General features: G+C 44.8%; 1 protein-coding gene across 1 annotated transcript; it reads right to left on the bottom strand.

Moving 5' to 3' along the window:
• Window positions 1-1911: 1911 nt before the first annotated feature.
• Window positions 1912-25471, bottom strand: LOC135887977 (butyrophilin subfamily 1 member A1-like). The gene is made up of 9 exons (XM_065415783.1): window positions 25366-25471; window positions 22841-23188; window positions 15923-16204; window positions 15384-15503; window positions 11573-11605; window positions 7470-7502; window positions 6503-6523; window positions 6081-6107; window positions 1912-2447 (listed from the first exon to the last, which is right to left on the bottom strand). The coding sequence occupies exons 1-9, from the start codon at window positions 25469-25471 to the stop codon at window positions 1912-1914; spliced, it is 1506 nt and encodes a 501-aa protein (XP_065271855.1).
• Between the last annotated feature and the right edge of the window lie 1547 nt (window positions 25472-27018).

A 27018-nucleotide genomic window follows, 5' to 3' on the forward strand; every position in this document is an offset into this window, starting at 1 on the left:
ATCTGTGCTCTGTCTTAGTCATGGCAAAACACACTGACTGACTGTGTGTGGTGTTAGTTACATTTTCTCTGTGTGGGCGACAAATTGTTCCTTTGCCTTTTCTGCTTGTGGTTTTGAACAATTTAAAACCGAAATCCATTTTTCCTGAGGCTTTACTGGAGTCTGGAAACGGGCGTGGATGTGAACTGTCGACTCGGGGTATGTCTACACTACAGGATTAATCCGAATTTATATAATTCGAATTTAGGAAACCGATTTTATAAATTCGAATGTATTCAGCCACACTAGGCACCATTAATTCGGTGGTGTGCGTCCAAGCTACCGTAGTAGCATCGATTTCCAGAGCGTTGCATTGTGGGTAGTCAATAACATCTAATTGCCAATAACATCGAATTGCGGCCACACTAACCTTAATTCGGATTAACAATACCGATTTTGACGCTACTCCTCTCGTCGAGGAGGAGTACAGAAATCGAATTAAAGGGCTCTTTAATTCGAATTAAATGGCTTCGTTGTGTGGACGGGTCAAGCGTTAATTCGAATTAAATCAGCTAAATCCGAATTAAAGTCGTAGTGTAGACCAGGCCTCAGAGAAGTCATAAAATTTATCACAAAAAAAATCACCCTTTGGTTCAAGGGTCACTCTGTACCCTGAAGAAATCTTCAGATTCTGGGTGAAGACAGGAGAAGATACCGATCGGCCCCAGTCAGAATCAGCCAGCAGCAAGTAGGACACAACTTGTTCCCAGGTCACAAGATGCCTCTGATATTTACCCAGGAAGTGATTGTAAGTCTGGCAGTCCCTGGGATGGGACTGTTAGACTGTTCAGCATCTAGCACAGCACAGCCAGGCCAGATCGACACACACGACTGTCACTGACATAACTATATGGTCTTAATTCACTCCGTTAGTTATTTCACTGCAAATCTGTATGTGTCTGAGACACTCTCGTTTCAGATTAAGAGCAACCTAAATTTGTTTCTTTTTGTATTCATCACCCACTTTATCCTCCCTTTGCCTTTTCTTTTCACTCCCTTTTTATTTCTCTACCCCCTTCTCCTCCCATTCCTTCTCCTCCTCATCCTATGTAGGTTGAACTTCCTTATTTTCTGATCTTTCCTCTATTCCTTCTCTCACCCCCTTCTTTTTCTGCATCTTCTGCTCCTGTGCTGGAGAGCAGCTGATAATGGAAGGTCCCTGCCTGACCTGCTATCAGCAAAATCACTTCTGATTCGGAGCAGAAGGCAGAGATAACGGAAGCCCAGCTCCTAGTAGCCATGGCTTCAGGGACTTCTGAACAGGGACTCCAAGAGGAAACCAAATGTCCCATCTGCAGAAACTATCTCATGGACCCGGTGAGCCTAGACTGTGGGCACAACTTCTGCCGGGGCTGCATCTCTCAGCACTGTGACACATGGACAGAGGGGGACTATGACCCTTTGTGCTGTCCCATGTGCAGAACCCGGATCCAGAAGGAGAATCTCTGGCTTGACTGGGACCAGGCAAGATTAGTAGAAATCTATTTAAATAAAAGATTGTTTCAATTTTGCCTTTATTCCTTTTATTATATTATATTATATACAATAAAATGTTAAACAAAGGTCATTTTGAAACAAAAAATCAAAATGTTTTGTTCTGTAAGTATCAAAAGGGGCATTTCAACATTAATTAAATGCTTTGTTTAATTTTTTTTCTAAACTAAGTTTTATTGAAATCGACACACTCCCATGGAAAGTTCAGATAGCGATGACATGGTGTTTTCCGAAGAAAAAACATTGTGTCTCTCAATTTTCAACCAGCTCGACTTGATGTTTCCCCATCATCAGACATTTTACAAAAATTTTTTCCTGTGTGCATCTAACATAGCTAGAAAATTGTAATGGTAGTTGTGAATGACAATGTGTCCTTCATTACCAGTCTGTAACTGGGCAGATGGTCAGGGGAGCATCCTCTTTAGATCCATGTATACCTGGACTGAAGAAAGGCCGGAGTGTCCCGAAGAAGCTGTATTTGAAAGTGTAGATATGGGAGTCATCAGACAAATTGTAAAATGAGAGCTCTCCTGCCTCATAGTCCAGAAAAATCCCAACCCTCGTGGGTTTCATTTCCAAGGTGATTGTTGTCCGAGGAGTGGACAGGGCTTTGTATTCTCCATTCCACAACCTTATGGCCCAGTATCCACCTTCAGGTGCTATACTTTTGTACCTCTCCCTGTTTTCTGAGTCAGCACAAACCCCCAAGTGCCACATAGTCTTGTTCTTAAGCTCCACTTCCCAATAATGTCTCCCAGAGTTAAATCTCTCAGAGCCCAGGACACAGCGATAAGAATCAACAATGTTCGGATCTTTAGGTTGTTCCCCCGTTGTGTCTGCACATTTCACACTGTTGAGGTCCTCTGACACCCAGAGTTCAGAATGTGCTGTTTCTCGATCCAGAGTCACGTCCACTGGAAGGAGGAAAGAGTTTTCCTTTCGGTATAGATCATCCAAAAACATATTTAATAATACTTACATATTCACAACTAGTCATTTTAAATATGTTATTCCTTTAAGTTAATAACATCTGGGAAGCCATCACATTCTATTCAGCCCATGTTCATTTTATCATAAAAATAGTAGAGATTCAGTGTCTTTGTGTAGAAAAATTACAAGTTAAATTATCAGGTTTGTAAGCATATTGTTATTGGTTTGAATGTCATCATGATTCCTTACACTAGCCCATAGGTGCGTACTCTATGGGTGCTCCAGCCCCGGAGCACCCATGGGAAAAAAATATTGGGTGCTCAGCACCCATCAGCCCCAACGATCAGCTCTTCCCCTATCCCCTCCAGAACCTCCTGCCCACTGCCAATCAGCTGTTTGGCGGCGTACAGGAGGCACTGGGGGGAGGAAGAGGAGCAGGGACAGGAAGAGGTGGAGCGAGGGCAGGGCATGCTCAGGAGAGGGGGTGGAGTGGGGCTGGGAAGAGGGGTGGGGCGGAGCCTCAGGGCAGGGGTGGAGCGGGTGGGAAGAGACAGAGTGAGGGTGGGGCCTTGGGGGAAGGGACGGGGTGGGGGCGGGGCTGAGCAGGGGTGGAGCACCCCTGGGGAAAGCTGACAGTAGGTGTCTGTGAACCAGAAGTTCTTGAGTAGTGTTTCGTTGTCCTGGATTTAGAGAAAGAGGTCTTTAAATCCATTTACCCCCTACAGGAAGGACTATCTTTTCCCCCCCATCTCCTCCAGCCACCCCCTAAAGACGAGGGAGTGGAAACATGACCAGGCATATTTTCGTTAGCTATTTCTGGGAGGGAGTTATTTGCGGGTGGGGTATTTGGTGGGGGCATGGTGAGAAGATAGGAGTGTTTGGCATTTGCTCATTTATGGAGTGAGCATTTGGAATGGTATTTGCTCATTGTGGTTTTTTTTATCTTTAGGTTTCTATTACAGGGGATTGTGGTAGAACTGGTAGTTGGAGAAAGAGGGGTATTTGGGTACATTCAGTTGGGGATGACAGGCCTACCTCTTTTGGATGGCTAATACTGTGCATGTAGGAAGGGTTGAAGGTAATGAGAGAGGTGATCCCTGGTGTTCAGTGGAAGAGGGAATAGGAGGATATAATGACCCTCCTGTCCTAGGTGTGGATGAGAAACCTGCTAGAATGAGCTGGCCAAATTTTCAAAAGAGCTCCAGAGCCATTGTGATGAACTCTTGAAAATCTAGCCCTAAAAGCCAGAAATCATCTGCCTTGTCTCCCTGTGACCATCACTAAAGGAAATTCAGAGAATCCAAGAAATTGTATAGAATGCCCACAATCAGATCTCTCTGTCCTCAGCTCACAGCAGCATTGCTCAAACTTCTCAGTTATCCATATCAGGACCTCCAGAACGGGATATAATATCCATCTCCTCGAAAAGCCTATTCTTCCCTCACCCTCCCTTTACCAGACTAAAAGTTATCTCCAGCTATGATGGGAAGAAAATAATCTATAGATAACATTTAAAGCCCAGATTTACCTCCATCCCACATAAATATGGAGTTGTCTCATTTTGTATGTTATTTACATCAAAGATGTTGAGAACGGTGGTTGTAGATATTTGCAGTAGCTCCCAGAGGAGCATTTAACAAAGCACCTAAATCATGGGTGTTTTAGTTGCACTGACACTAAGAACACAAGAACGGTTATACTGGGTCAGACCAAATGTCCATCTAGCCCAGTATCCTCTGTTCTGACAGTGGCCAATGCCAGGTGCCCCAGATGGAATGAACGGAACAGGTGATCATCAAGTGATCCATCCCCTGTCGCCCATTTCCATCTTCCGGCAAACAGAGGATAGAGACACCATCCTGCCCATCCTGGCTAGATGAACTACAGTTTGAGTACCAAACTACATGTTACAGGTGGCTAAACATTCATAGCCAAATAAGAAAACATTTCTTTCAAGGTGGTCTTGTTCTGAGGTGGGACAATATTTGAACCACAGAGGCAGGACACTTCAGATACAGGAGATCTCCCATCCAAATTTAGCTTGGCTTGTGTTTTGCGGGTGAATGTGGGTGGATAATAGTTATGTCTAACAAGTCATGGATTTAAGCATGATTCTCCACATGGAAGCAAGGCACTTAGGTACATGTTCCCTTCTGAGGCCTCACTCCACTCAGATGGAATAAATTAGGCGCTACAGCTCAGATCTCTCATTGCATCAGATTTCATAGATGTGTAGGACTGGAAGGGACCTCAATAGGTCACCTAATCCAGTCCCCTGCACTCATGGCAGGACTAAGAAGAGTATTATCTAGACCATCCCTGGCATATGTCTGTCTAATCTGCTCTTAAAAACCTCCAATGATGGAAATTCCACAGCCTCCCTAGGCAATTTATTCCACTGTTTAACCACCCTGACAGTTAGGAAGCTTTTCCTAATGTCCAACCTAAACTGCCCTTTCTGCAATTTAAGCCCATTGCTTCTTGTCCTATCCCCAGAGGTTAACAAGAACAATTTGCTTCCCTCCTTGTAACAACCTTTTATGTACTTGAAAACTGTTATCATGTCCCCCCTCAGTCTCCTCTTCTCCAGACTAAACAAACCCAATTTTTTCTATCTTCCCTCACAGGTCATGTTTTCTAGACCTTTAATAATTTTTGTTGCTCTTCTCTGGACTTTCTCCAATTTCTCCACATCTTTCCTGAAATGTGGTGCCCAGAACTGGACACAATACTCCAACTGAGGCCTAATCAGCCTGGAGTAGAGCAGAAGAATGACTTCTTGTGTCTTGCTTACAACACGCCTGCTAATACATCCCAGCATGATTTTTTTCTTTTTTGCAACAGTGCTACATTGCTGACTCATATTTCTGTTCCTCTGAGCTGTTTGTCCTGTTTATAATGTTATGGGTCGGGCTAAACCCCATAAAAGAGGCTGGGTCTAACAACTGCCTTTCATTCAGTATCAATGGGAAAAGTAATTGAGCTCCTCTATGTAACCAGGTAGCTGAAACAATAGCGTTTTCCACCAATAACACAAGCAAATGATATTGCCCAAGAGAAAGGCACATGTGAGGCATATGTGGGCAGAAGGGTTTCAGTAGGTATTGTTTCAGTAGAGGTGTATGTGTGAGAGAAAGGCAGGAAGAACAAAGCAGTAACAGACACAGATAAGAAGCAGAAAGTGAAGGACACATCCTGAATAGACACTGGGAGTTTGGCCCAGGGAAAAAGCCTAGAGCAAAACTTTTGTGGACTGAATGTTAGCTGAAAGAGGCCTGGGACTGTGCAAAAAGAAACTATTTCCTCTTGTTTGACTCTTCCTCTATTCAGAGATGCATGATTTTGTACAGTCTTTGTAAATAAACAGGATTGCATCAAAGAAATAGCTGACTCCAACATCAATTTTTCCTCCTAACAAACAACCTGCACGACCCCAAATTTGGCTGACCGCTCAAGTCTAAAAGGGCTAAACAGTAACTTGCATTTTTATATTATCGCCTCTTACATCTCTCTTAAGAGCCAATACTATTTTATCCTGCTAATTTTGAGAAGAAAAGGGAGCAGAGGTCTTTGAAAGAAAGGTATTTTGACATTGGTAACATGTCAATTTCAGTTACCTGCAAATCTTCGGGCTTCTCTGAGCACTGAAACAAAGGTACAAAAACAGCTGAAGACTTGTCCAAATACATGCAGTCTTAATATGATACAACTTGGTACTACTTTTATGGCCAGGAAAAAAAAAATTGTTAAACCCAAATCAGAAATCTGAATGCTACAAGCCTTACAAGAACACGGTGGTTTCAAACTATGGTGACTACCTGTTTTTCTGAGTACTATATCTCAAAAATGCCTTCTCTCAATAACCTCAATACACTCGTATTTCCTCTGCCCAAAGATTACACATCCTAAGTATAAAGCTAAAATACTTTTCACTTGGTAAATTAGAAAAGGGAAGAGAACCATGCTCATAATGGTCAGGAATATTCAGTCTTAACTGTGGAATGTCTGCTTTTTCATAATAGAGGAAAATGGAACTTACCAAATCCTGAAAGATATTTTTCTGAAAAACAAAAAACAAGACCTGAAATGAATAATGCTGGAAAGAAAGATACTCTAGCACTGTGTCTCCTGCCATTTTTAATTAGTTACATTACTTAACATCTGATTTACTTGATAAGTGGTTAAAAGATACATTCACCCTTTTGCAGTGGGCCATCAATATTATGCATCGCTTAAATCAAAATAAGATTTAAGTGGGCTTCAAGCAGTGCATGTGAGGTGACCCGTCTCCAAAGAAGTAAATTTCACCCTCGAAGATTTCCAGTTGCCGAGATACAGTGCATACATTTAAAAAGTGCATTCAGGTTTTACAGGTATTACTGGTTCCAGTGATATTTCCTATGCTGAAAACGGGGGATACCACTGACACAGGTAATGGTCAGATTCGTTGCAATGCTTAACCTCTAGGTGCCCTGGTGCCTTCAAGAATTCTCAGCCTGAGTTGAGTTTGAGGAAAGTTGCTCTGGTAGTTTTAAAGTTATAAAAGTTTATATCATATTCACTCCAGTGATGTCCTGGCTTACAAACAAAAAGGCTCTTCAATGAAAACTCAAGTCACAGCCTATCTTTCCTTAGGAGTACAGCTATGGAAAGAAAGCTGTGTTAGCAAACGTGTAATAAGCAGTTTCCAAAAGCACATCGAGCAGCAGCAGTCTAAAATACAGTCCGATTTAAAACTGTTTGAAAATTTTCAGCTTTTGATTTTACAATGATGTTTTTCATCAAAAACTCAAATTTTGACTAATACAGTATAACATCTTGAAAAGGGTTTGCAAATTGTGCTTATTTGATAGATTTAACCAGCTCCAATCAGAATGTTTGATATCTCTAATTTTCCTCTGTAACATTTCCTCTCTATCAGGGAAACATTCACTTTTGGTTTACTTAAAAACACCTCTTCTACCAGAGATACATTTTAGAGACACACTTAGGTAAATGAAACTTACCTTTCTCTTTCTCCACCTGAAATCGTTGTTTATCTAGAGGAAGAAGAGAATGAAATATGAGATTCATGTTGTCATATTTTTGGTGATATTCCTACTGTTATTTCATATAATTATGCTAAAATTATAAAAGACAATGTGAGACAGAAAGATTGAAAATCTTTCTCCTATTAAAGACGGGATATTGAACTAGATGGGCACACATCTAATCCAATATGTCCATTCCTATTTCCTATGTTCCTATGAAAAAAGGACAGACACAAGTTGATCTTTCTGTGGAAGCCCAATTGCAATTTATGAAAATTAAAAACATACTAAAATATACTTTTTTGATCTTTTCCCTACAATCACGACCATAAACACCACTTGTACAAAGTCTCATTTTAATAGCTGTTTGCAGCATTGATCTCACAAGATGGGTTGGTTCAATAAAAGATATTACCTCACCCACCATGTCATCACAGACATGGACCAACCCCACAAGTTTGGGGTTGTTTTTTACATAAGTAGTGTGACAAAGTTCCTCCTCTATCTTGGTGGGTCCTGCGCTTATTGGCAGATTTTCTTGCCTCAGAGATTCACCATGTGGGTTGGGGAACAGCCCAGAGACCTTCCCCTCTGGAAGAACCCACAGTCCAGGTCAATTGGGAGGTCTGGGGGGAACCCGGGCCCGCCCTCTACTCCGGGTTCCAGCCCAGGGCCCTGTGGACTGCAGCTGTCTATAGTGCCTCCTGTAACAGCTGCATGACAGCTACAACTCCCTGGGCTACTTCCCCATGGCCTCCTCCAAACACCTTCCTTAGTCTCACCACAGGACCTTCCTCCTGGTGTCTGATAACGCTTGTGCTCCTCAATCGTCCAGCAGCACACCCTCTCCCTCTCACTCTCAGCTCCTTGCGCCTCTTGCTCCCAGCTCCTCACACTCGCCTCACAAACTGAAGTGAGCTCCTTTTTAAAGCCCAGGTGCCCTGATTAGCCTGCCTTAATTGATTCTAGCAGTTTCTTCTTAATTGGCTCCAGGTGTCCTAATTAGCCTGCCTGCCTTAACTGGTTCTAGCAGGTTCCTGATTACTCTAGTGCAGCCCCTGCTCTGGTCACTCAGGGAACAGAAAACTACTCATCCAGTGACCAGTATATTTGCCCTCTACCAGACTCCTGTACCCCACCGGTCTGGGTCTGTCACAGTAGGTTTTGTTATACTATTTATTGAAGCCTTCAACTTTTACTGTTCAGAGGATGTTCTTTTAGTGAAAATATGACAATCAATTGGCAATTAAATAGAGGGCCGCAGAGGGAGAGTGGTGGTCTTTGTCTCCTAGTTTGGTATTTGTGGTGTATTAGGACAGTGAAACCCCACAGCAGAGATTGATGAAACTAGTCGGTGCTACTCTTGGCCTCCCTAGGAGTGTTTTCTGTTCTATGATCGTAGCCTGCAGATCAAACTATGGTAGGCTGTGTGGCCAAGTAAGTTTCTGAAGAATCAGAGCAGAAGCTGGGAATGGGCAACAGGGGATGGATCACACGGTGGTTACCTGTTCTCTTCATTCCCTCTGAGCCACCTGGCATTGGCCACTGTCAGAAGACAGGATACTGGGCTAAATGGACTTTGGTCTGACCCAGTCTGGCCGTTCTTATGACTGTGGAATTTGCTGCTTATCAGCTGGAGCAAGAAGCAGCCTATGATTAAAAAAATCTCCCATGGCCAACTCCTTGCTGTAAGAACTATTCTTTGATTTCACTGCATTTATTAGCATTGATATAGTCAATAAATCTGTGGCCTATGTGCCATTCTTTCCAAACAGAGTGTGAGGACCCTCCTTACTCTATCCTTGGTAAAGTCTCTTCTATCTGATCGTTCAGATAAACCCCAGCTTGTAGTTTGTCAGCTCCTGGGGATGCAGACTGAGCTTCTAGGGGGCTTTACCGAAAGGACTACAACTGTAATGGCTACCACGTCCCTCTGACCATGCTTCCCAGCATTCTTGGAGTCAGGAGGGTAGACATTAGGGACTGAAACCCATGTTGAGGCCAGTTGCACTCCATATGCGTTGCACTCCATATGCTTTATAAAATATGCTTATGAGTGTGACTATGATGTAACTGGAATATGCTTCATGCAAAAGGTCTCTTGTTTGGTATCATAACAAAGGTTATAACCTACTGAATATATTCGTCCTATTTGTATGTATGTATCATTCTTGTATCTGAAGCTAGAAATATGATGTATAACTCTGAGGTCCTATTGTAATTATGCAAAGTGTGGGCCATTAATGGTGGCTTAGAATCTTGATGGCTCCCATTGACTAGGACAATTGGTTGTGAATGGGTTTATTTACTTGCAAGCCTTTCTGTGTACGTGTGGGCAGCCCATGGGTAATGAAGAATGAGGTCTCACAGGACATGTGACCATGTCACGATACTGAAATCCTTCTTAAATCTGGTACTTTTCCATTTAGAAGGAGGGATGGGGACCCAGAGAGACAAAAGATTCCTGCCTGGTGCCAAAGCTATAAAAGGGGGTGGAACAGAAGAAAGAGGGCTGCCAGTCATGAGAAAACCCCTAGTTTCCACCTAAGATGTCTGCTAGAACTAACAAGGACTGTACCAGGGAAAGGATTGAGCCCAGACTAGGAAGGAGTCTAGTCTGTGAAAGAAGCTTATTGGAAGATCTCGGAGGGTGAGATTTTACTTGTAATCAGTTTCTTAATGTATTAGGCTTAGACTTGCGTGTTTTTGCTTTATTTTGCTTGGTGACTTACTTTGTTCTGTCTGTTATTACTTGAAACCACTTAAATCCTACTTTTTATACTTAATAAAATCACTTTTGTTCATTAATTAACCCAGAGTGATTAATACCTGGGGGAGTAAACAGCTGTGCATATCTATCAGTGTTATACAGGGCAGACAATTTATGAGTTTACCCTGTATAAGCTTTATACAGAGTAAAACAGATTTATTTGGGGTTTGGATCCCATTGGAACTGGGTGTCTGGGTGCTGTAGATAGGTGATCTGCTGAGCAGTTTTTGGTTAAAGTCTGCAGCTTTGGGGGCTTGGACCAGACCTGGATCTATGTTGCAGCAGGCTAGCATGTCTGGCTCAACAAGGTAGGGTTCTGGAGTCTCAAGCTTTGGCAGGGAAAACGGACTAGGAGGTGATTCCAGCACGTCAGGTGACAGTCCCAAGGGGGTCTCTGTGTCTCTGAACGTCACTACAGCCCTGCAACACTCCATCTTGGGACACACAACCTTAGCCTGCAGTGTTGGGAAGGTGCCAGGGTGGGAGCTGGGGTTTGGAGGACTTTGTGAGTGCTCAGAGGCAAGGAAAAGGTTTGTTTATCAATGTTTATTAAGTATTAGTTAAACTTAACCCATTACTTCCCCACATCCTATTTTTCCTGTTCCCAATAATGTCCCCCCCTCCATTATGCTCTTATTTTGGGTGTGTTATTACATTGCTAAGTTTGTTTTGTTTACGTTGTTGTCCCCTGTGTACTAGGCTTTACATTCCTTGCCAGCTAGCAGTAATTGTACTAATTTTCTCAAGGGATAGAACCCCTGTGTACATAGGTGCTGACTCCATGAGTGCTCCAGCCCTGGAGCCATGGGGGAGGGGGGAGAGCAGCAGGGGCCTAGGTTGGGGTGGGGGCAGGAAGAGGCAGAGCGAGGGTGGGGCCTCGACAGAGGGGGAGGGGAGGAGGCAGGAAGAGATGTTGCGAGGGCGGAACCTCGGCGGAGGGAGCAGAGCTGGGGCAGGAAGAGGCAGAGCGAGGGCGGGGCCTTGATGGAGGGGGCAGGGAAGAGGCAGGAAGAGACGGAGCGAGGGCAGGGCCTTGGGGGAAGAGGAAGAGTGGGGGTGGGGCGTTGGGGTAGAACAGGGGTTTCGCACCCCTGGGGAAAAATTAAAGTCAGAGCCAATGCCTGTGTATATGTAAACTCTCAATATTGGTGACAGCAAGCACCAGATAGAGAAAAAAGGGAAGAGGCTTAAGCCACACCTCAGGGGAGGGACTACGCATACATGATAATAAACGTTTTCTTGACTTACCTTATTTCATGGACTATTTAGATCAGATAGTTCACTTGCTCCATACAACCCATAAACTTACCTTCAAAGACTTTCAATTTAGAGTGCAGAGAAGCTATTGTAAGGAAAAAATCAGATATGCTAGATGTCATCCTTTCACATTTATGGTGACATTTCAACTGATATTTATTGTAATTTTGCTATAATTGTGATAGAAACAGAGATAATTGAAAAACAAACAGAAACAGGTGTACATGATGTGGAAGGTAATTTACAATTAATCAGAAATAAAAAAAAAGTTAAAATTGTTTTTGGTTTTCTTAATCTCACAGTAAGTAGAGGTACATTTGGATTGTTTTCCATACCAAGAAACAGCATTCAGCTTTGTTTCACCAGGTGCAATTCACTCTAGATAAAAGAAGCCGAATTATATCTTTTGCCTGTATCTTGCATTTCTCATTACTATGCCAAAAAAAGAAGATATTCTAATAGTATAAAAATGATTTTTGTACTATTGCCATTTCATAATGAAATTTTTAAGCTGAAATGATTTTTTCTAACGTCTTCTTCTGACTCAGAGAATTGAATAACATTTCTTCAGTGTATTGTATTTTAACTTTTCTTGATTGTATTGTATTTTGTATTTGTAGGAGTTCTCATTCACATACGGCAGGGGTGGCCAAACCGTGGTTCACAAGCCGCATGCGGCTCTTTTACAGTTAATGTGTCACTCGTGGAGCCTCCCCACCCCCACCCCTTCTCTGCCTACCAGACTGGGAGGGGAGCTCGGGGTTTCTGCCTTGTGGCAGAGTGGTGGGGCTAGGGGCTTCTGCACAACAGTGAGGGGGGCCTTGGGGCTTCTGCCCCATGGTAGGTGTTGCTGGGGTTTGGGGCTGAAGCACCTCCTACAGGGCAGAAGCCCCAAACCCCACCACAGGGTTGGAGCCCCGGCAGGTGCACCCCACAGGGCTGAAGTCCCAAGTCTTGACAGGCACACCCAGCCACAGGCACCGGCTTCTTCCGGGCCCCAGGGGTGCTCAACCCCCCATTCCACCCCAGGCCTCCCACCCGACCCCTTCCTCCAAACCCCCACCCCTGCCCCCACTCTGCCCCGGGCCCCGCCCCCACCCCACATCTTCTTTCAAGCCCCCACCCTGCCCTGCATCTTCCTGCCCAGTTCCGCCCCCTCCCCTGAGCGCACCCCTTCCCCGCTCCTCCCCTCCCACCCCCAGCGCCTCCTGTACACTGCAGAACAGCTGATCGCAGCAGGTGGGAGGCACTGGGAGGGAGGGGAAAGAGTTGATCAGCAGGGCCGCTGGTGGACGGGAGGTGCTGGAGACGAGGGGGGAGTTGGCTGCCAGTGGGTGCTGTGACGTTGTGCAGTCTATATGGTTTTATAAAAATTTAATAATAAGTGAATATAATGTAACTGAAATATGCTTCATGCAAAAGGTCTCTTGTAAGGTATCATTACAAAGCTTATAATCTACTGAGTGTGATCATCCTATTTTTTTATAAATGTACCACTCTTGTATATGGGACTAGAAATATGAAATATAACTCTGAGGGCCTATTGTAATTATGCAAAGTGTGGGCCATTAATGGTGGTTTGGAATCTTAATGGCTCCCATCAACCAGGACAATTGACTGGGCCTCTGTTTGCAAGCAGTCCTTCCTGTGAGTCAGGCTGGGAGAAATGAAGGCTTGGGGTCTTACAGTGACATGTAATCATGTCACATGAACTGGAATCCATCTTTAACTTGGTGCTTTTCCAGTGAGGGGGGGTGGAAACCCAGAGGGACAAAGTGTTCCCGCCTTATGCAAAAGATATATAAAGGGGTGGAACCGAACAAAGGGAGAGAGGAGCCATCATGAAGAATCCCCTAGCTACCACCTGAGCTGGAACAAGAGCTGTACCAGGGGAAAGAATTGTGCCCAGGCCTGGAAGGTGTCCAGTCTGAGGAAAAACCTTATTGAAGCATCTCTGAGGGTGAGATTATCTGTATTCAGTGTTTGATTAGACATAGATTTGCACATTTTATTTTATTTTGCTTGGTGACTTACTTTGTTCTGTCTGTTACTACTTGGAACCACTTAAATCCTACTTTCTGTATTTAATAAAATCACTTTTTACTTATTAGTTAACTCAGAGTATGTATTAATACCTGGGGGAGCAAACTGTGCATATCTCTCTATCAGTGTTATAGAGGGCGAACAATTTATGAGTTTATCCTGTTGTGACGGGGCAGCCCCGCCCCGCACTAGCCCCGGCAGCGCCAGACAAGTAGCTCTGTCGGCGGAAGTCCCGCCCCACTCGTACTGGGCATGCTCCAAATGCTCAGGGAGTATAAAAAGAGGGAACTCAGCTCAGTCTGGGCTGGCAGCCGCAGGAGAAGCACCTATAGGGAGAGCTCCGGTAGAGGACCAGCCCGCACTCCTGAAGCTACCAGGAACCGAGGCCTCTCCAGGCCGGTGCGAAGCTCCACTGTGGGAGGAACCGGAGGAGGCAACGGACCCCAAGACTCGTGGAGAATCAGGGGACCCGGGGAGACCCCAATGGCTGAGCTGGTAGGAAGCGACCCGGGGGGTGTGACGGACTGGTATCTCGGCCCCGGTAAGCCTCAGTGTGTTTCGGTAGGACCCCCCCGCTGAGTCAGTAACAAGGTCCTACTGCCCTGTGACGAGGGCTAGTTCCCCGGACTCCGGCCACTGGGCCGTGCCGCCCTGTGATGCGGGGGTTAAACCCTCACACCTGTATAAGCTTTATACAGGGTAAAATGGATTTATTTGGGTTTAGACCCCATTGGGAGTTGGGCATCTGAGTGTTAAAGACAAGCACACTTCTGTGAGCTGTTTTCAGGTAAACCTGCAGCTTTGGGGCACATAATTGAGACCCTGGGTCTGTGTTGGAGCAGACGGGAGTGTCTGGCTCAGCAAGACAGGGTGCTGGAGTCCTGAGCTGGCAGGGAAAACAGGGATAGAAGTTGTCTTGGCACATTGGGGGGCAGCTCCCAAGGGGGTTTCTGTGATCCAACCTGTCACACTAAGCACCCACTAATTTTTTTCTGTGGGTGCTCCAGCCCTGGAGCACCCATGGAGTCGGGGCCTATGCACCCAGCCCTTGAACTTCTGAAGATTATCATATGTGGCTCAGAGGGTCAGTAAGTTTGGCCAACCGGAGTGTCAAGATTACTCTTCCAGAGGGAAGATTTTAAGTATCTGAAGGCTCTGTCTCTCCTCCATGTTTGGTTTACAAAGGGACAGAGTTTCCAAATAACTTGTCTGCAATTAGATCATTACACGGTGTAACTATTGTCCACAGTCAACATGTGGCTGTGCATAGGAAGCACAAGAGAATCCCAAGGAAAGTTGAACATTGAATTGAAATCCTCTATTAATCCTTCTATATACCACCCTCTCTCATTTTAAAAATATCTCTCTGATTATATCTGTACTCAGGGCCATCCCTATAGGGGTGCGGGGCCTGGGACAACACCCCCAACTCCGGCCCAGGCACCGCCCCCACTCCACCTCTTCCCCCAAGCACCTGCCCTTTTCCCACCCCTGCCACGCCCCCGCCCCACCTCTTCCTGCCTCTGCTCTGCCCCTCCCCGCCCTTCCACTCTTCTCTCAAGCCCCTAACCCACCTCCTTCTGGCTTCTGCCCCCTCCCCGAGCGACGCCAGGAGCCGGCGGGGCGGGGCAGAGCGGAGCAGGCTGGGGCCAGGTTGCTCGCTTCTGCCAGCACCCCCCCCATTAGCCCCCCAGGCTGCCCTGGACTCCGCGTCCCGATGCACGGGGCCCCCCAAAGCATGGGGCCTGGAGCGGTTTCCCCGGTCCATCCTATGGACAGGACTGCTCTGTCTATACTGTCCCCTTTATTTCATGTATTACCTTTTTCTTTGTGTTGCTTCCATATATAGTAAATAGTCAAAGGAATGAAAAACCCCAAAACCAACAGGTTTAGTGACAGGCGAATCACAGTCACGTGGGAGACCTTTGGGAAAAAAGAATCTGAAAAATAAATGCATATTATTAATTTATTATGAATTAGTATTATTTATTATTAACCTTATTATTGTCTTTCTTTTTTCCAATACCAGCATCCCATTTCTAACCCCAGTGTCAACCCTCTGTTGAGTGGTAGCAAATATCTCGGCCTTGCACCTCAGTTTCCAGCAGAGGAAAACCAGTGACATGAAGTCAGAGTATATTCTCAGTGTAACTGACTTTATTTACACATGGAGACTAGTCCTGAAATGCATGTAGGCCAGTGGATTTCAATCTTTCGAATGGAGGTGCAGACCCCCTTTGGAAATCTTAGACACAGTCTGCCGAACCCCAGGGGTCCATCTACAACAGATTGAAAATCACTGATGTAGGACAAACAGTTTATCAAACCAGACTTCATATAAACGGACGTATGAACTGACCTGCTATATAAACGCTTGATACCTCTTCTTCGTTCAGGATGTTGTTTCTGATTGTGCAGGTCAGATTCTGGTTGGAAGTTTTTATTACAATAAGGACAGATTCAGTCTGAAACAGGCCATTTTCATCACGGAAGTATTTTGCAGGCAATGATGGGAGAGGCTGTCCTTTGAGGTCCTTCCACAGTGACTGAGGCTCTGGAAACCATCCACCTGATCGACACACCATTCGGATACCTCCGTCCTGGTAACCCTCAATAGAGATCAGGGGATTAATACCTGAAACTGGAGAATGAAGTAAATCTGCATTAATTGTATATTCTGGGTTAAAAATTTAACATATTCGTCAACAGAGCATTGAGGGCTACACTGATCCTTTAGGCTCAGCCTTGAGTAAGGGATGACACATTTATCAATTCAAGGAGCAACCTCGAAAGGAATTATGACTCTGGAGACACAATTACCCCTTTACTACTCTTTTGTGTGGGGAGGGAAGTGAAAGGCTACAAAAAGAGAAACCCCAATAATAACAGGATTTCAACTATCCACACGTTGACTGAGAACATGTCTCCTCAGGATGGCATGCAGAGATAAAATTTCTAGATAGATGAGTGACTGCTTCTTGGAGAGGCCAATCCTGGAATACACAAGGGGAGAGATAATTCTTGATTTAATCCTAAGTGGCACACAGGATCTGGTCCAAGAGGTGAATATAACTGAACTGTCGGTAATAGCAACCATAATGTAAATAAATTTAACATCCTTGTAGAGGGTAAAATACCAAAGAAGCCCACCACAGTAGCATTTAAATTCAAAAAGGGGAACTACACAAAAATGAGGAGGCTAGTTAAACAAAAATTAAAAGGAACAGTCACAAGAATGAAATGCCTGCAAGGAAACTTTCTAAAAACGCCATAATAGAGGCCCAAACTATATGTAGATCCCAAATTAAAACACACACACACAAACAGTAAGAGGACCAAAAAAAAAAAAAAAATGCTACCATGGCTAAACAACAGAGTAAAAGAGGCAGTTAGAGACAAAAAGTCATTCTTTAAAAATTGGAAGTTAAATCCTACTGAGGAAAATAGGAATGTAAACTCTGGCAAGTCAAGTGTAAAAGCATAATTAAGTAGGCCAAAAAAAGAATATGAAGAGCACCTACCAAAAGACACAAAAATGAGCAGCATTTTTTTAACTACATCAAAAGCAGGAACTCGTCCAAATAATCAATGGGGCCACTGGATGATTAAGGTGCTAAAGGAGTACTCAAGGAAGACAAGGCCATTGCGGAGAAGCTAAATAAATTGTTTGCGTTGATCTTCACTGCAGAGGATGTGTGGTAGATTCCCACACCAGAGTCATTCTTTTTAGGTGACAAATCTGTGGAACTGTCCAAGATTGAGGTATCAATAGAGAAATTTTTGGAACAAATTGATAAATTAAACCATAATAAGTCACTAGGACCAGATGGGATTCACCCAAGAGTTCTGAAGGAGCTCAAATGTGAAATTGCAGAACTACAAACTGTGGCATGTAACCTATCGCTTAAATGAGCCTCTGTACCAGATGACTGGAGGATAGCTAATGTGACACCTATTTTTAAATAAGCCTGCAGAGGCGATCCTGGCAATTACAGGCCAATAGCCTAACTTCAGTACAAGGCAAATTGGTTGAAACTATAGTAAAGAGCAGAATTATCAGACAGATAGATGAACATGCTATGTTGCAGAAGAATCAACACGTCTTTTGTAAACAGAAATCATGCCTCACCAATCTATTAGAATTCTTTGAGGGGATCAACAAATGCGGACAAGGGTGTTCCAGTGGATATAATGTACATGGACATTCAGAAAGCCTTTGACAAGGCCGCTTACCAAAGGCTCTTAAGCAATGTAGGCAATCATGGGCTAAAAGGGAAGGTCTTCTCATGCATCAGTAACTGGTTAAAAGATAGGAAAGAAAGGGTAGGAATAAATAGTCCGTTTTCACAGTAGAGAGAGGTAAATAGTGGAGTTCCCTAAGGATCTGTACTGGGACCAGTACTATTCAACATATTCATAAATGATCTGGGAAAAGGGGTAAATGGTGAGGTGGCAAAGTTTGTAGATAATACAAAATTACTTAATACAGTTAAGACTAAAGCTGACTGTGAAGAGTTACAAAGAGATTTCACAAAATTGGGTGACTGGGCAACAAAATGGCAGGTGAAATTCAGGGTTGATAAATGCAAAGTAATGCACACTGGAAAACATAATCTCAACTATACATACAAAATGAGGGGGTCTAAATTAGCTGTTGCCACTCAAGAAAGAGATCTTGGAGTCATTGTGGAGAGTTCTCTTAAAACATCTGCTCAATGTGCAGCAGCAGTCATAACAGCTAACAGAATGGTAGGAACCATTAGGAAAAGTACAGATAATAAGACAAAAAATATCATAATGCCACTATATAAATTAGGGCTGTCGAGTGATTAAAAAAATTAATAATGATTAATCACGCTGTTAAACAATAATAGAATACCATTTATTTAAATATTTTGGATATTTTCTACATTTGCAAATATATTGATTTCAGTTACAACACAGAATACAAAGTGCTTACTTTATATTTATTTTTTATTACAAATATTTGCACTGTAAAAAAGAAACAAAAGAAATAGTATTTTTCAAGTAACCTAATAAGAGTATTGTACTGTAATCTCCTTATCATGAAAGTTGAACTTACATATATAGAATTATGTACAAAAAATAACTGCACTCAAAAATAAACCATGTAAAACTTTAGAGCTTAGAAGTCCACTCAGTCCTACTTCTTGTTTAGCCAATCGCTCAGACAAACAAGTTTGTTTACATTTATGGGAAATAATGCTGCCTGCTTCATCTTTACAATGTCACCTGAATGTGAGAACAGGCATTCTCATGGCACTGTTGAAGCCGGCGTCGCAAGATATTTACATGCCAGGTGCGCTAAAGATTCATATGTCCCTTCATGCTTCAAACACCATTCTAGGGGACATGCATCCATACTAATGACAGGTTCTGCTTGATAACAATCCAAAGCAGTGCACATGTTCATTTTCATTATCTGAATCAGATGCAACCAGCAGGTTGATTTTCTTTTTTGGTGGTTTTAATTCTGTAGTTTCTGTATGTCCCACACCTCGTCCCTCTCAGATTTTGGAAGGCACTTCAGATTCTTAAACCTTGGGTCAAGTGCTGTGGCTATCTTTAGAAATCTCACATTGGTACCTTCTTTGCATTTTGTCAAATCTGCACTGAAAGTGTTCTTAAATCGAACAACATGTGCTGGGTAATCATTTGAGACTGCTATAATACGAAATATATGGCAGAATGTGGGTAACACAAAGCAGGAGACATACAATTCTCCCCCAAGGAGTTCTTTCACAAATTTCATTAATGCATGATTTTTTTAATGAGTGTCATCAGCATGGAAGCATGTCCTCTGGAATGGTTGCCGAAGCATGAAGGGATATACGAATGTTTAGCATACCTGGCACATAAATACCTTGCAATGCTGGGTACAACAGTGCCATGCAAATGCCTGTTCTCACTTTCAGGTGACATTGTAAATAAGAAGCAGGCAGCATTATCTCCCATAAATGTAAACAAACTTGTTTTTCTTAGTGATTGGCTGAACAAGAAGTAGGACTGAGTGGACTTGTAGACTCTAAAGTTTAACATTGTTTTGTTTTTGAGTGCAGTTATGTAACAAAAAATCTACATTTGTAAGTTGCAATTTCACGACACAGACTGCACCACAGTACTTGTATGAGGTGAAATGAAAAATACTATTTCTTTTATTTTTACAGTGCAAATATTTGTAATAAAAAATAACAATATAAAGTGAGCACTGTGCACTTTGTATTCTGTGTTGTAACTGAAATCAATATATTTAAAAATGTAGAAAAACATCCACAAATATTTAATACATTTGAATTGGTATTCTATTGTCTAACAGTGCATTAAAACTGTGATTAATTTTTTTAATCGCAATTAATTTTTTGAGTTAATCACATGAGTTAACGGCAATTAATCAACAGCCCTAATATAAATTCATGATATGCCCTCATCTTGAATACTGTGTCTGGTCACCCCATCTCAAAAAAGATGTATTAAGATTGGAAAAGGTTCAGAGAAGGGCATAAAAAATGATTAGGGGTATGGAACAGCTTCCATATGAGGAGAGTTTAAAAAGACTGGGACTATTCAGCTTAAAAAAGCAATGCCTAAGGGTGGCTATAATAGAGGTCTATAAAATCATGACTGGAGTGGAGAAAGTGAATAGGGAAGTGAAATTTACTCTTTCACACAACACAAAAACCAGGGGTCACCCAATGAAATTAATAGGCAGCAGGTTTAAAATAAACAAAAGAAGCACTGCTTCCCACAACGCACAGTCAACCTGTGGAATTTATTGCCAGCGGATGCTGTGAAGGCCAAAAGTATAACTGGGTTCAGAAAAGAATTAGATAATTTCATGGAAGATAGGGCCATCAATGGCTGTTAGCCAAGATGGTCAGAGACGCAACCTCATGCTCTGGGTGTTTCTAAGCCTCTTGCTGGCAGAAGCTGGGACTGGATTGCGGAGGATGGATCACTCAGTAATTGCCCTGTTCTGTTCATTCCCTCTGAAGCATCTGACACCAGCCACTGTCGGAAGACAGGCTACTGGACTATATGAAGCATTGGTCTGAATCTGTATGGCCATTCTTATGGGAGAAGTAAGTTGCTGCATCCCATGGAAGGGTGTATCTTACTGCCGTCTTCACACCTGGCCAGCTGTTCTGGCCAAACACAGGGGCGTGGGGAGGGAGGAGAGCAAAGGATCTACCCATTCTCCTCCTTTCTCTCTCTACCCCCCTCTTCACCCTCTGGCTCCCTCTGGAGACCGGGGGAAGAGCTCTCCAATACTCAGACCCAAGATCCAAGGAGGGGAGTAAAGCAGGACAGAATCTAGTCCAGGGGTTCTCAAGACAAATTATTTCGTGGCCTCAGAGTGCAGCCACCAACTCTCGCTGGTGGCCGCACTCACACTTTTCCCCTAAAATACTTAATTAGGTTTAGGAAAAACAAAGAAATATGCACATAGACACGTCCAAATCATTGTAATTTATTTATTGCTAGCTAGTAAGTCTGCTGTGAAAGGTGATATTAACAAACACACAGGTATTACTTTTCACTGCAGACTTACTCAGTCCCGGCAAGTCTGGCGACAAATTAAGCCCTGGATGGGGGGGCTGGGGGAGGCAGCAGGGGCCAGGGGTGATGGGGGTGGATGGGTGGCAGCAAGAGGCCACAGGGGGCCGGAGCCAGAAGCCCTGCGGCTAAGGGACAGAACCCGATGCCACATGGCCAGAGCCTGGGGCTGGAGCCCGATGCCACGCAGCCAGAGCCTGCCATCCCGACACCCCCAGGCTGAAGCCCAAAGTCTGAGCCCCACCGCCCCAGGAAGGTAGGGAACTCATCAGCTGCCTGCTCCTCCAGCATTGTGCCCAGGTGTCTCCAGGGCGGGGGGAGGGCAGGGACCAACCCCTGCTGGAAGCCCCAACACCAAGGCTGTGCATCCAGGAGCACCAGAGAGCGGGTGGGGAAGGGGCTGCTCTCCCCCTCTTCCCCCTCTTCCCCCCCCACACCCCAATCACAGCCCAGGAGGCCGCAAGAAAAGCCCCTGATGGCCGCATTTGAGAAACGCTGATTCTAGTCTAGCATGTTTCTGTGTATTACCATATGTTACAAAACCACTGGATTATCATCTATATAATCCCATAGGACTAGACTGTGCATTTTAGAGACATCCCAGGTAGCACTGAGAGGAGAAAAACATTCCCTTTTCATGGTGCAGCGTACTCCCACTGGGTACCTAGCCAGCTGTGTTGATGGGCACATGGGGGTAGAGGGAGTAGACATGGCTGTGCTTATGACTCACTTTTCTTTGCCTACTCTTCATGCATTTGGTCTGGTGGGTGAGCATCTGGTCCCTGCACTCCCACACATGCTAAAGCTGGGATACCTGAAAACTTAATGTGGCCACACTTACTCTCTGCCATTCCCCTGCATGGTCGAGTTAGGGCTGGTGACAACCGAGCCCCATAATTTCAAAGAAAATCACCAAGAATGTGTATAAATCTTTCTCCTGTGATGTTAGCTGAAAGTAGTTTTCACCAGACAGAGTGGTGCAGGCGATTTAAAAAGCTGAATGCAATGATAGGTTTCAGATATTTTGTATCACCTTAAATGAATATACAATATTTTCCTCAAAAACCACAAATATGGAAGGGAGGGAAGAAAAAACAGCTTTTCCACACATCTTGATTGGCAATCAGTGCTTAGAAATATAACTGCAGTGCACAAACCAATAGACCAAAACTTTCAAGTGTCTCCTCAGATCTCAGACACTTAGCACTGCTGGCAAATGACAACTGATATCAGAAAGAAAAGTGTTGGAATTGCCATTTAAAGGAGAGGTACTGACTCCGTGGGTGCTCAGGGGCTCAAGCACCCATGGAGAAAAAATAGGGGGTTCTCAGCACCCATGGACCTGCCCGGGGCAGCTGCTGTGGCAGCCCTAGGGCTGGCTGCCAATCAGCTGTTCAGTGGCTGTGCCACCAATTAGCTGTTGAGCCACTTGCTCCTCTCTGCCCCCTTCCCCACTCACTGCCCTTAAGGCAGGAGGGGGCAGAAAGGAGTGAGCTGCAGCCAGGAGGCGCTCAGGAGAGGGGATTTCAGGGGAGGGGTGGAGCGGGGCCCTGGGGGGCAGAGTGGGGGTAGGGTCTCGGGGAGGGGACAGAGCTGGTGTGGGGCACCCACCAGCAAAACCAAAAGTCAGAGCTTATGAAAGGAGATACAATGCTGTCCTCTCAACCTAGGGAAGGCAATGTAGAAAATCAGGTTTACTGACCTGATACCCGTAGTTCCAATGCAGCTTCTTGATATGAGAACTCTGATCGAAAGAAACACGTGTACAGCCCTGAATCAGAGAGTCTGATATTGCCTATCCTCAAGGCAACTCTTCCATCAGCCAGGCCGTCTTTCAGAAACTCTGTCCTTTGCCGATATTCTAACATCTGCTCAGTATACTGATCCTTCCCTTCACGGTACAGGTGCACAACTGAAGAAAACTGAGCCCGGTACCATCGCACCTCCATGTTCTCAGCACTCATGCTGGGTGACAGACGACAGGCTAATATGACTTCATCACCTACAGAAGCGGTGACAGGGTGATCGGGTCCAATCACTGAGAAGTGTGCTGTTAAATGGAACAGGACACAAAAGCAATTGAATTCGAGAAGAACTGAGAATAGGATTTTAATTTCCTGGTCAGGCACAATATATACAAAATATATCCCTTACAGCTTTTCAGTGCATTGTGGTTGTTCATGGATCCTGACTTCATATGTGAATTTTAATACACTTCCCTGTTAGCTTTTAGGAGAAATGCTAGCATCTGATGGAAAAGTATTCAAATGGAGAATTAAAATGGGAATTTATTACAAAAATGGATGAAAAATATTGCAGATAAAATTTTGCCTTCAGATGCACACACATACAACCCTCAGTGACTTGAATGAGCGTTGCATAGTTGGTAGGTAGCATGGCCCACTGAATGGGATACTAGCCATAGACTGGCATGCAGGGTTCTAGCCCTCTTTCTGTCACTAGCTTTTGTGGCAACTCAGGCAATACACTTCCCCTCTCTGTGCCTCAGTTTCTTCATTTGTAAGAATGACCTTCTTCTGTATGGATTTTGAGATATGCAGATGAAAAGAGCTAAGCAGTATTATTATCTGTGTGCAATATTCGGCCAGACTATTTTCCGGTATAATTTTAAGACCCACATTTTCTAAAATAGCCTCTAACGCAAAGTTCTACACCTAAGATCTTAGGTCCACAATATTGAAGGTCCAAATCTATATACATTAAAAAGCTAATATTTGCATGTGCAAACAGTGTCTTTGTGAATAACCCTAATAGATAATTTTCATTTAAAAAACTCCCTTCCCTGAAATAACATTTATACACTAATGGCCAAGATTTTGGCCAAATGGTGTAAAGTGAATTTATTGGTGCTTCAGTTTTTAGATGTTTTAATTGGCACCTCTTGAAAGTCAGGGCCCTTCAATGTCCTATAATGGGCTTCCATTATACGTCTGATTTCAACTCTCTTCCCCTTCCTTCCGCCTTGTATGTATTAGAAGCTGGGCTGAATAATTATTGTTGTAGGTTAGGCTAAGTGGGTGTGGCTGCATTTGGATGGCCATGGGAAACAGTTAGGCTCCCTCATAGCAGCTTCCCATTGGGCAGAGGAAAATGCAAGCCCATATACAAATTACAAATATGTAGGTGGATGGCTTTGCTGAGTACTGTTGGACCAGAGAGGTGGGTCAGGGGTTGGGTGGGTGTGTTAGAAAAGCAGGAGACATGGCACACAGAGAGAAGCAGAAAGAAAGGCAGGCAGATGCAACATGGAAGCACAGTGTGAGGCCATGGGTGGTGTGTGACTCCTCTATTTGGGGAGGTTGGGGGTGCCCGGACTGTGGCCCTGCCCCGAGGCCCGCCCCCCCCTCAGCCTCTTCCCTCAGCCTCCCCCCCCCAGCCTGCCCCCACTCCAAGGCACCCACGCCTCAGACCCTCTTCACCCTCAGCCCCCCCCGCCTGCCAGCCCCTCACACACCTCTTCACCCTCTCCCCTGGCCCCCCCGCCCTCCCACTCACCCCTCTTTGTCCCATCCCACAGCCCCCTGGCCACCGCTCACATCTCTTCACCCCTTCCCCCGCCCCCCCCCCCCCCCGCTCACACCTCTTCGGCCACTCCCACCTGCCACTAGCACAAGATGCCTGGGAGTAGACCTGCTTGAATAATGTGTAAAAAACACTGGATTCTTTCTTAAAATTTGTAACTGTTTTTTTGGGTTGGATTTTCCAAAATTCTGATAACATTTTTTTTACATGAAGTGCCTGTTCCTCTTCACTTATTCCTGTTCCCCTTACCTTCCCCCCAACTTCCTAAGCTTCCAGGGGCTCCGCAGCTGCAACCAGCCTGACCCCATTAAGGTAGAGAAGGAGAGAAGAAAGGGTGTCCCACAAGAATGGAGAACCTCTGTCACTGTCTACCCCTTTAAGGCTACGATCCTGCTGTAATGTGAGACCAAGAGAGAAGCGGAAGGACATGCAAGCGCTGTCAGAAGGAATCTGAACCTGTTTGTGCCTGTGTTTTCAGTTCATGAAAAATCTGAATAACATTTTTGATTAAAAAAATTCAGTCACATTTTTATTTAAAATGTCATGAACATTCTTCCAGAAAATTGGTCCATTTGAAACCCTTCAAAAGAAAAACAACTTGGAAATTTTATTTTTTTCCCCATGGAATTAATATTTCATTTACAGGAGGCACCAGAAAGTATGTTGAAAAGTAGGAATTCTTACCTGAGTCCAACTTGTGAACAAGAAGAGAAATGAAGATTATGGTGTAACCAAGAAGGGAGGAGCTCCCTACTGAGCTCTTGGAGACAGAGAAAGGTCTCATCTTCATTTTAGTTGGTGCTGGGCAAAAAAACCAACAACAACAAAAAAAGCCAGAAATAAGTGAGTATCAGCCAGTGAATTTGATGCAAATATGGTGAATATTACATAAAATACCCTGAATATTTTATTTGCTTTGAAGTTTGAAAACTGGGTGATCCATTAAAAAATATCTCCTGAGTAGCTTCCAAATATTTATCTTACCACCTGCTTCTCTTTATACTCCTGGGATTACTTAGCTTGTAAACTTTTTGAAGTAGGGGCCAACTTTATGTTCTGTATTTGTACAGCCCTTAGCATAATGGAGTCCAGATCCATGACAGGGACCCATGGGCGGCGCATGAACCACCTGTTTGTGGGGGCTAGGCCCCAGCCATGCCCCTTCTGCCCGAGGCCCCTCCCCTCCACTGCTGGAGCCCCCCATCATGGCCAGAAGAGCCCCGGCCCAGCTGCCCCAAGTCCCGGCCCCTTGGCCGGCCCTGGCCACCAGCTCCCCCATCCCAGCCTCGGGCTGCCCCAACCAGCCCACCCCAGCGCCCCTAGCCCTGGAGTGCCGGGCAAGTGGTCCCAGTGCTCCCAACCCTGGAGTGCCAGGCGGGCGGTCCCCGTGCCTCCAGCCCCAGAGTGCCGGGCAGCTGGTCCCAGTGCCCCCAACCCCGGAGTGCCAGGCGGGCGGTCCCAGTGCCTCCAGCCCCGGAGTGTCAGGCGGGCGGTCCCAGTGCCTCCAGCCCCGGAGTGTCAGGTGGGCGGTCCCAGTGCCTCCAGCCCCGGAGTGTCAGGTGGGCGGTCCCAGTGCCCCAGCTCCGGAGCACTGAGCGGCCCCAGCACCAGGCAGCCTGAGCACTGGCCCCAGCTGTCCCAAGTCCTGGGCTGCCAGCCCTAGCCCCAGCCCCCACCCACTTTGGGAAGAGGAGCAGTCTGGGCTGGAGCCATGGGGGAAGAGCAAGAGGCAGGAGGGGGCCTTAGGACAGAGCATGGGCAGGGCAACACCTGGCTGTTTGGGGAGACTTAGACTCCCCTGGTCTGTGATACCCACCACCCAAGCAGGGACCCCTGGGCACTATGATAATACAAATTATGATTATCATTAATTAGAAGCCAAGAAGTCAGGATGAAAATCCTCCATATCTTTGCTCTGGAATTCAGACTCTTAATGAATGGATGAAGTAATGAAAGGGTGGATACAGCTCCACTACGCATCTCAGTGCTCTGCTAGTGGGAGGCTATAGAAGCAGAACATCCATATTCCGAATATAGGAAAATATAGATACAAAGGACATGAGGGAATTAGTCTCCTACTCTGCATAGACACCCATTCTTAGAGAAAAAGGTGAGAAAGCAGCTTCCTCCCCTCCATATGCTCCCATCTTTGAAAACCCTCTTGAGAAGCACATGCGGGTAAAATATATCCTTTCGCCGCAGTAATATACAAGAAGGCAAACTATATAAGAATGTCATTACCTGCAGATATAATATCCCATCAGTCTTCCCGCAGAACTCTGTGTTAATGAGAGTGGAGAGTTCTGGGTGAGAACTGAATGTTAGTGTCCTAATCAT

This window comes from Emys orbicularis, chromosome 13 (genome assembly GCF_028017835.1).
Source record: "Emys orbicularis isolate rEmyOrb1 chromosome 13, rEmyOrb1.hap1, whole genome shotgun sequence".
Classification (NCBI taxonomy): domain Eukaryota; kingdom Metazoa; phylum Chordata; order Testudines; family Emydidae; genus Emys; species Emys orbicularis.

Coding starts and splice junctions, on each gene's coding strand:
- LOC135887977 (XM_065415783.1), bottom strand. CDS start 25,471: ATGAAGATGAGACCTTTCTCTGTCTCCAAGAGCTCAGTAGGGAGCTCC. Junction 23,189..25,365: donor TGTTCACAAGTTGGACTCAG/GTAAGAATTCCT, acceptor TCCATTTAACAG/CACACTTCTCAGTGATTGGA. Junction 11,606..15,383: donor GAAGCAACACAAAGAAAAAG/GTAATACATGAA, acceptor TCCTTACAATAG/CTTCTCTGCACTCTAAATTG.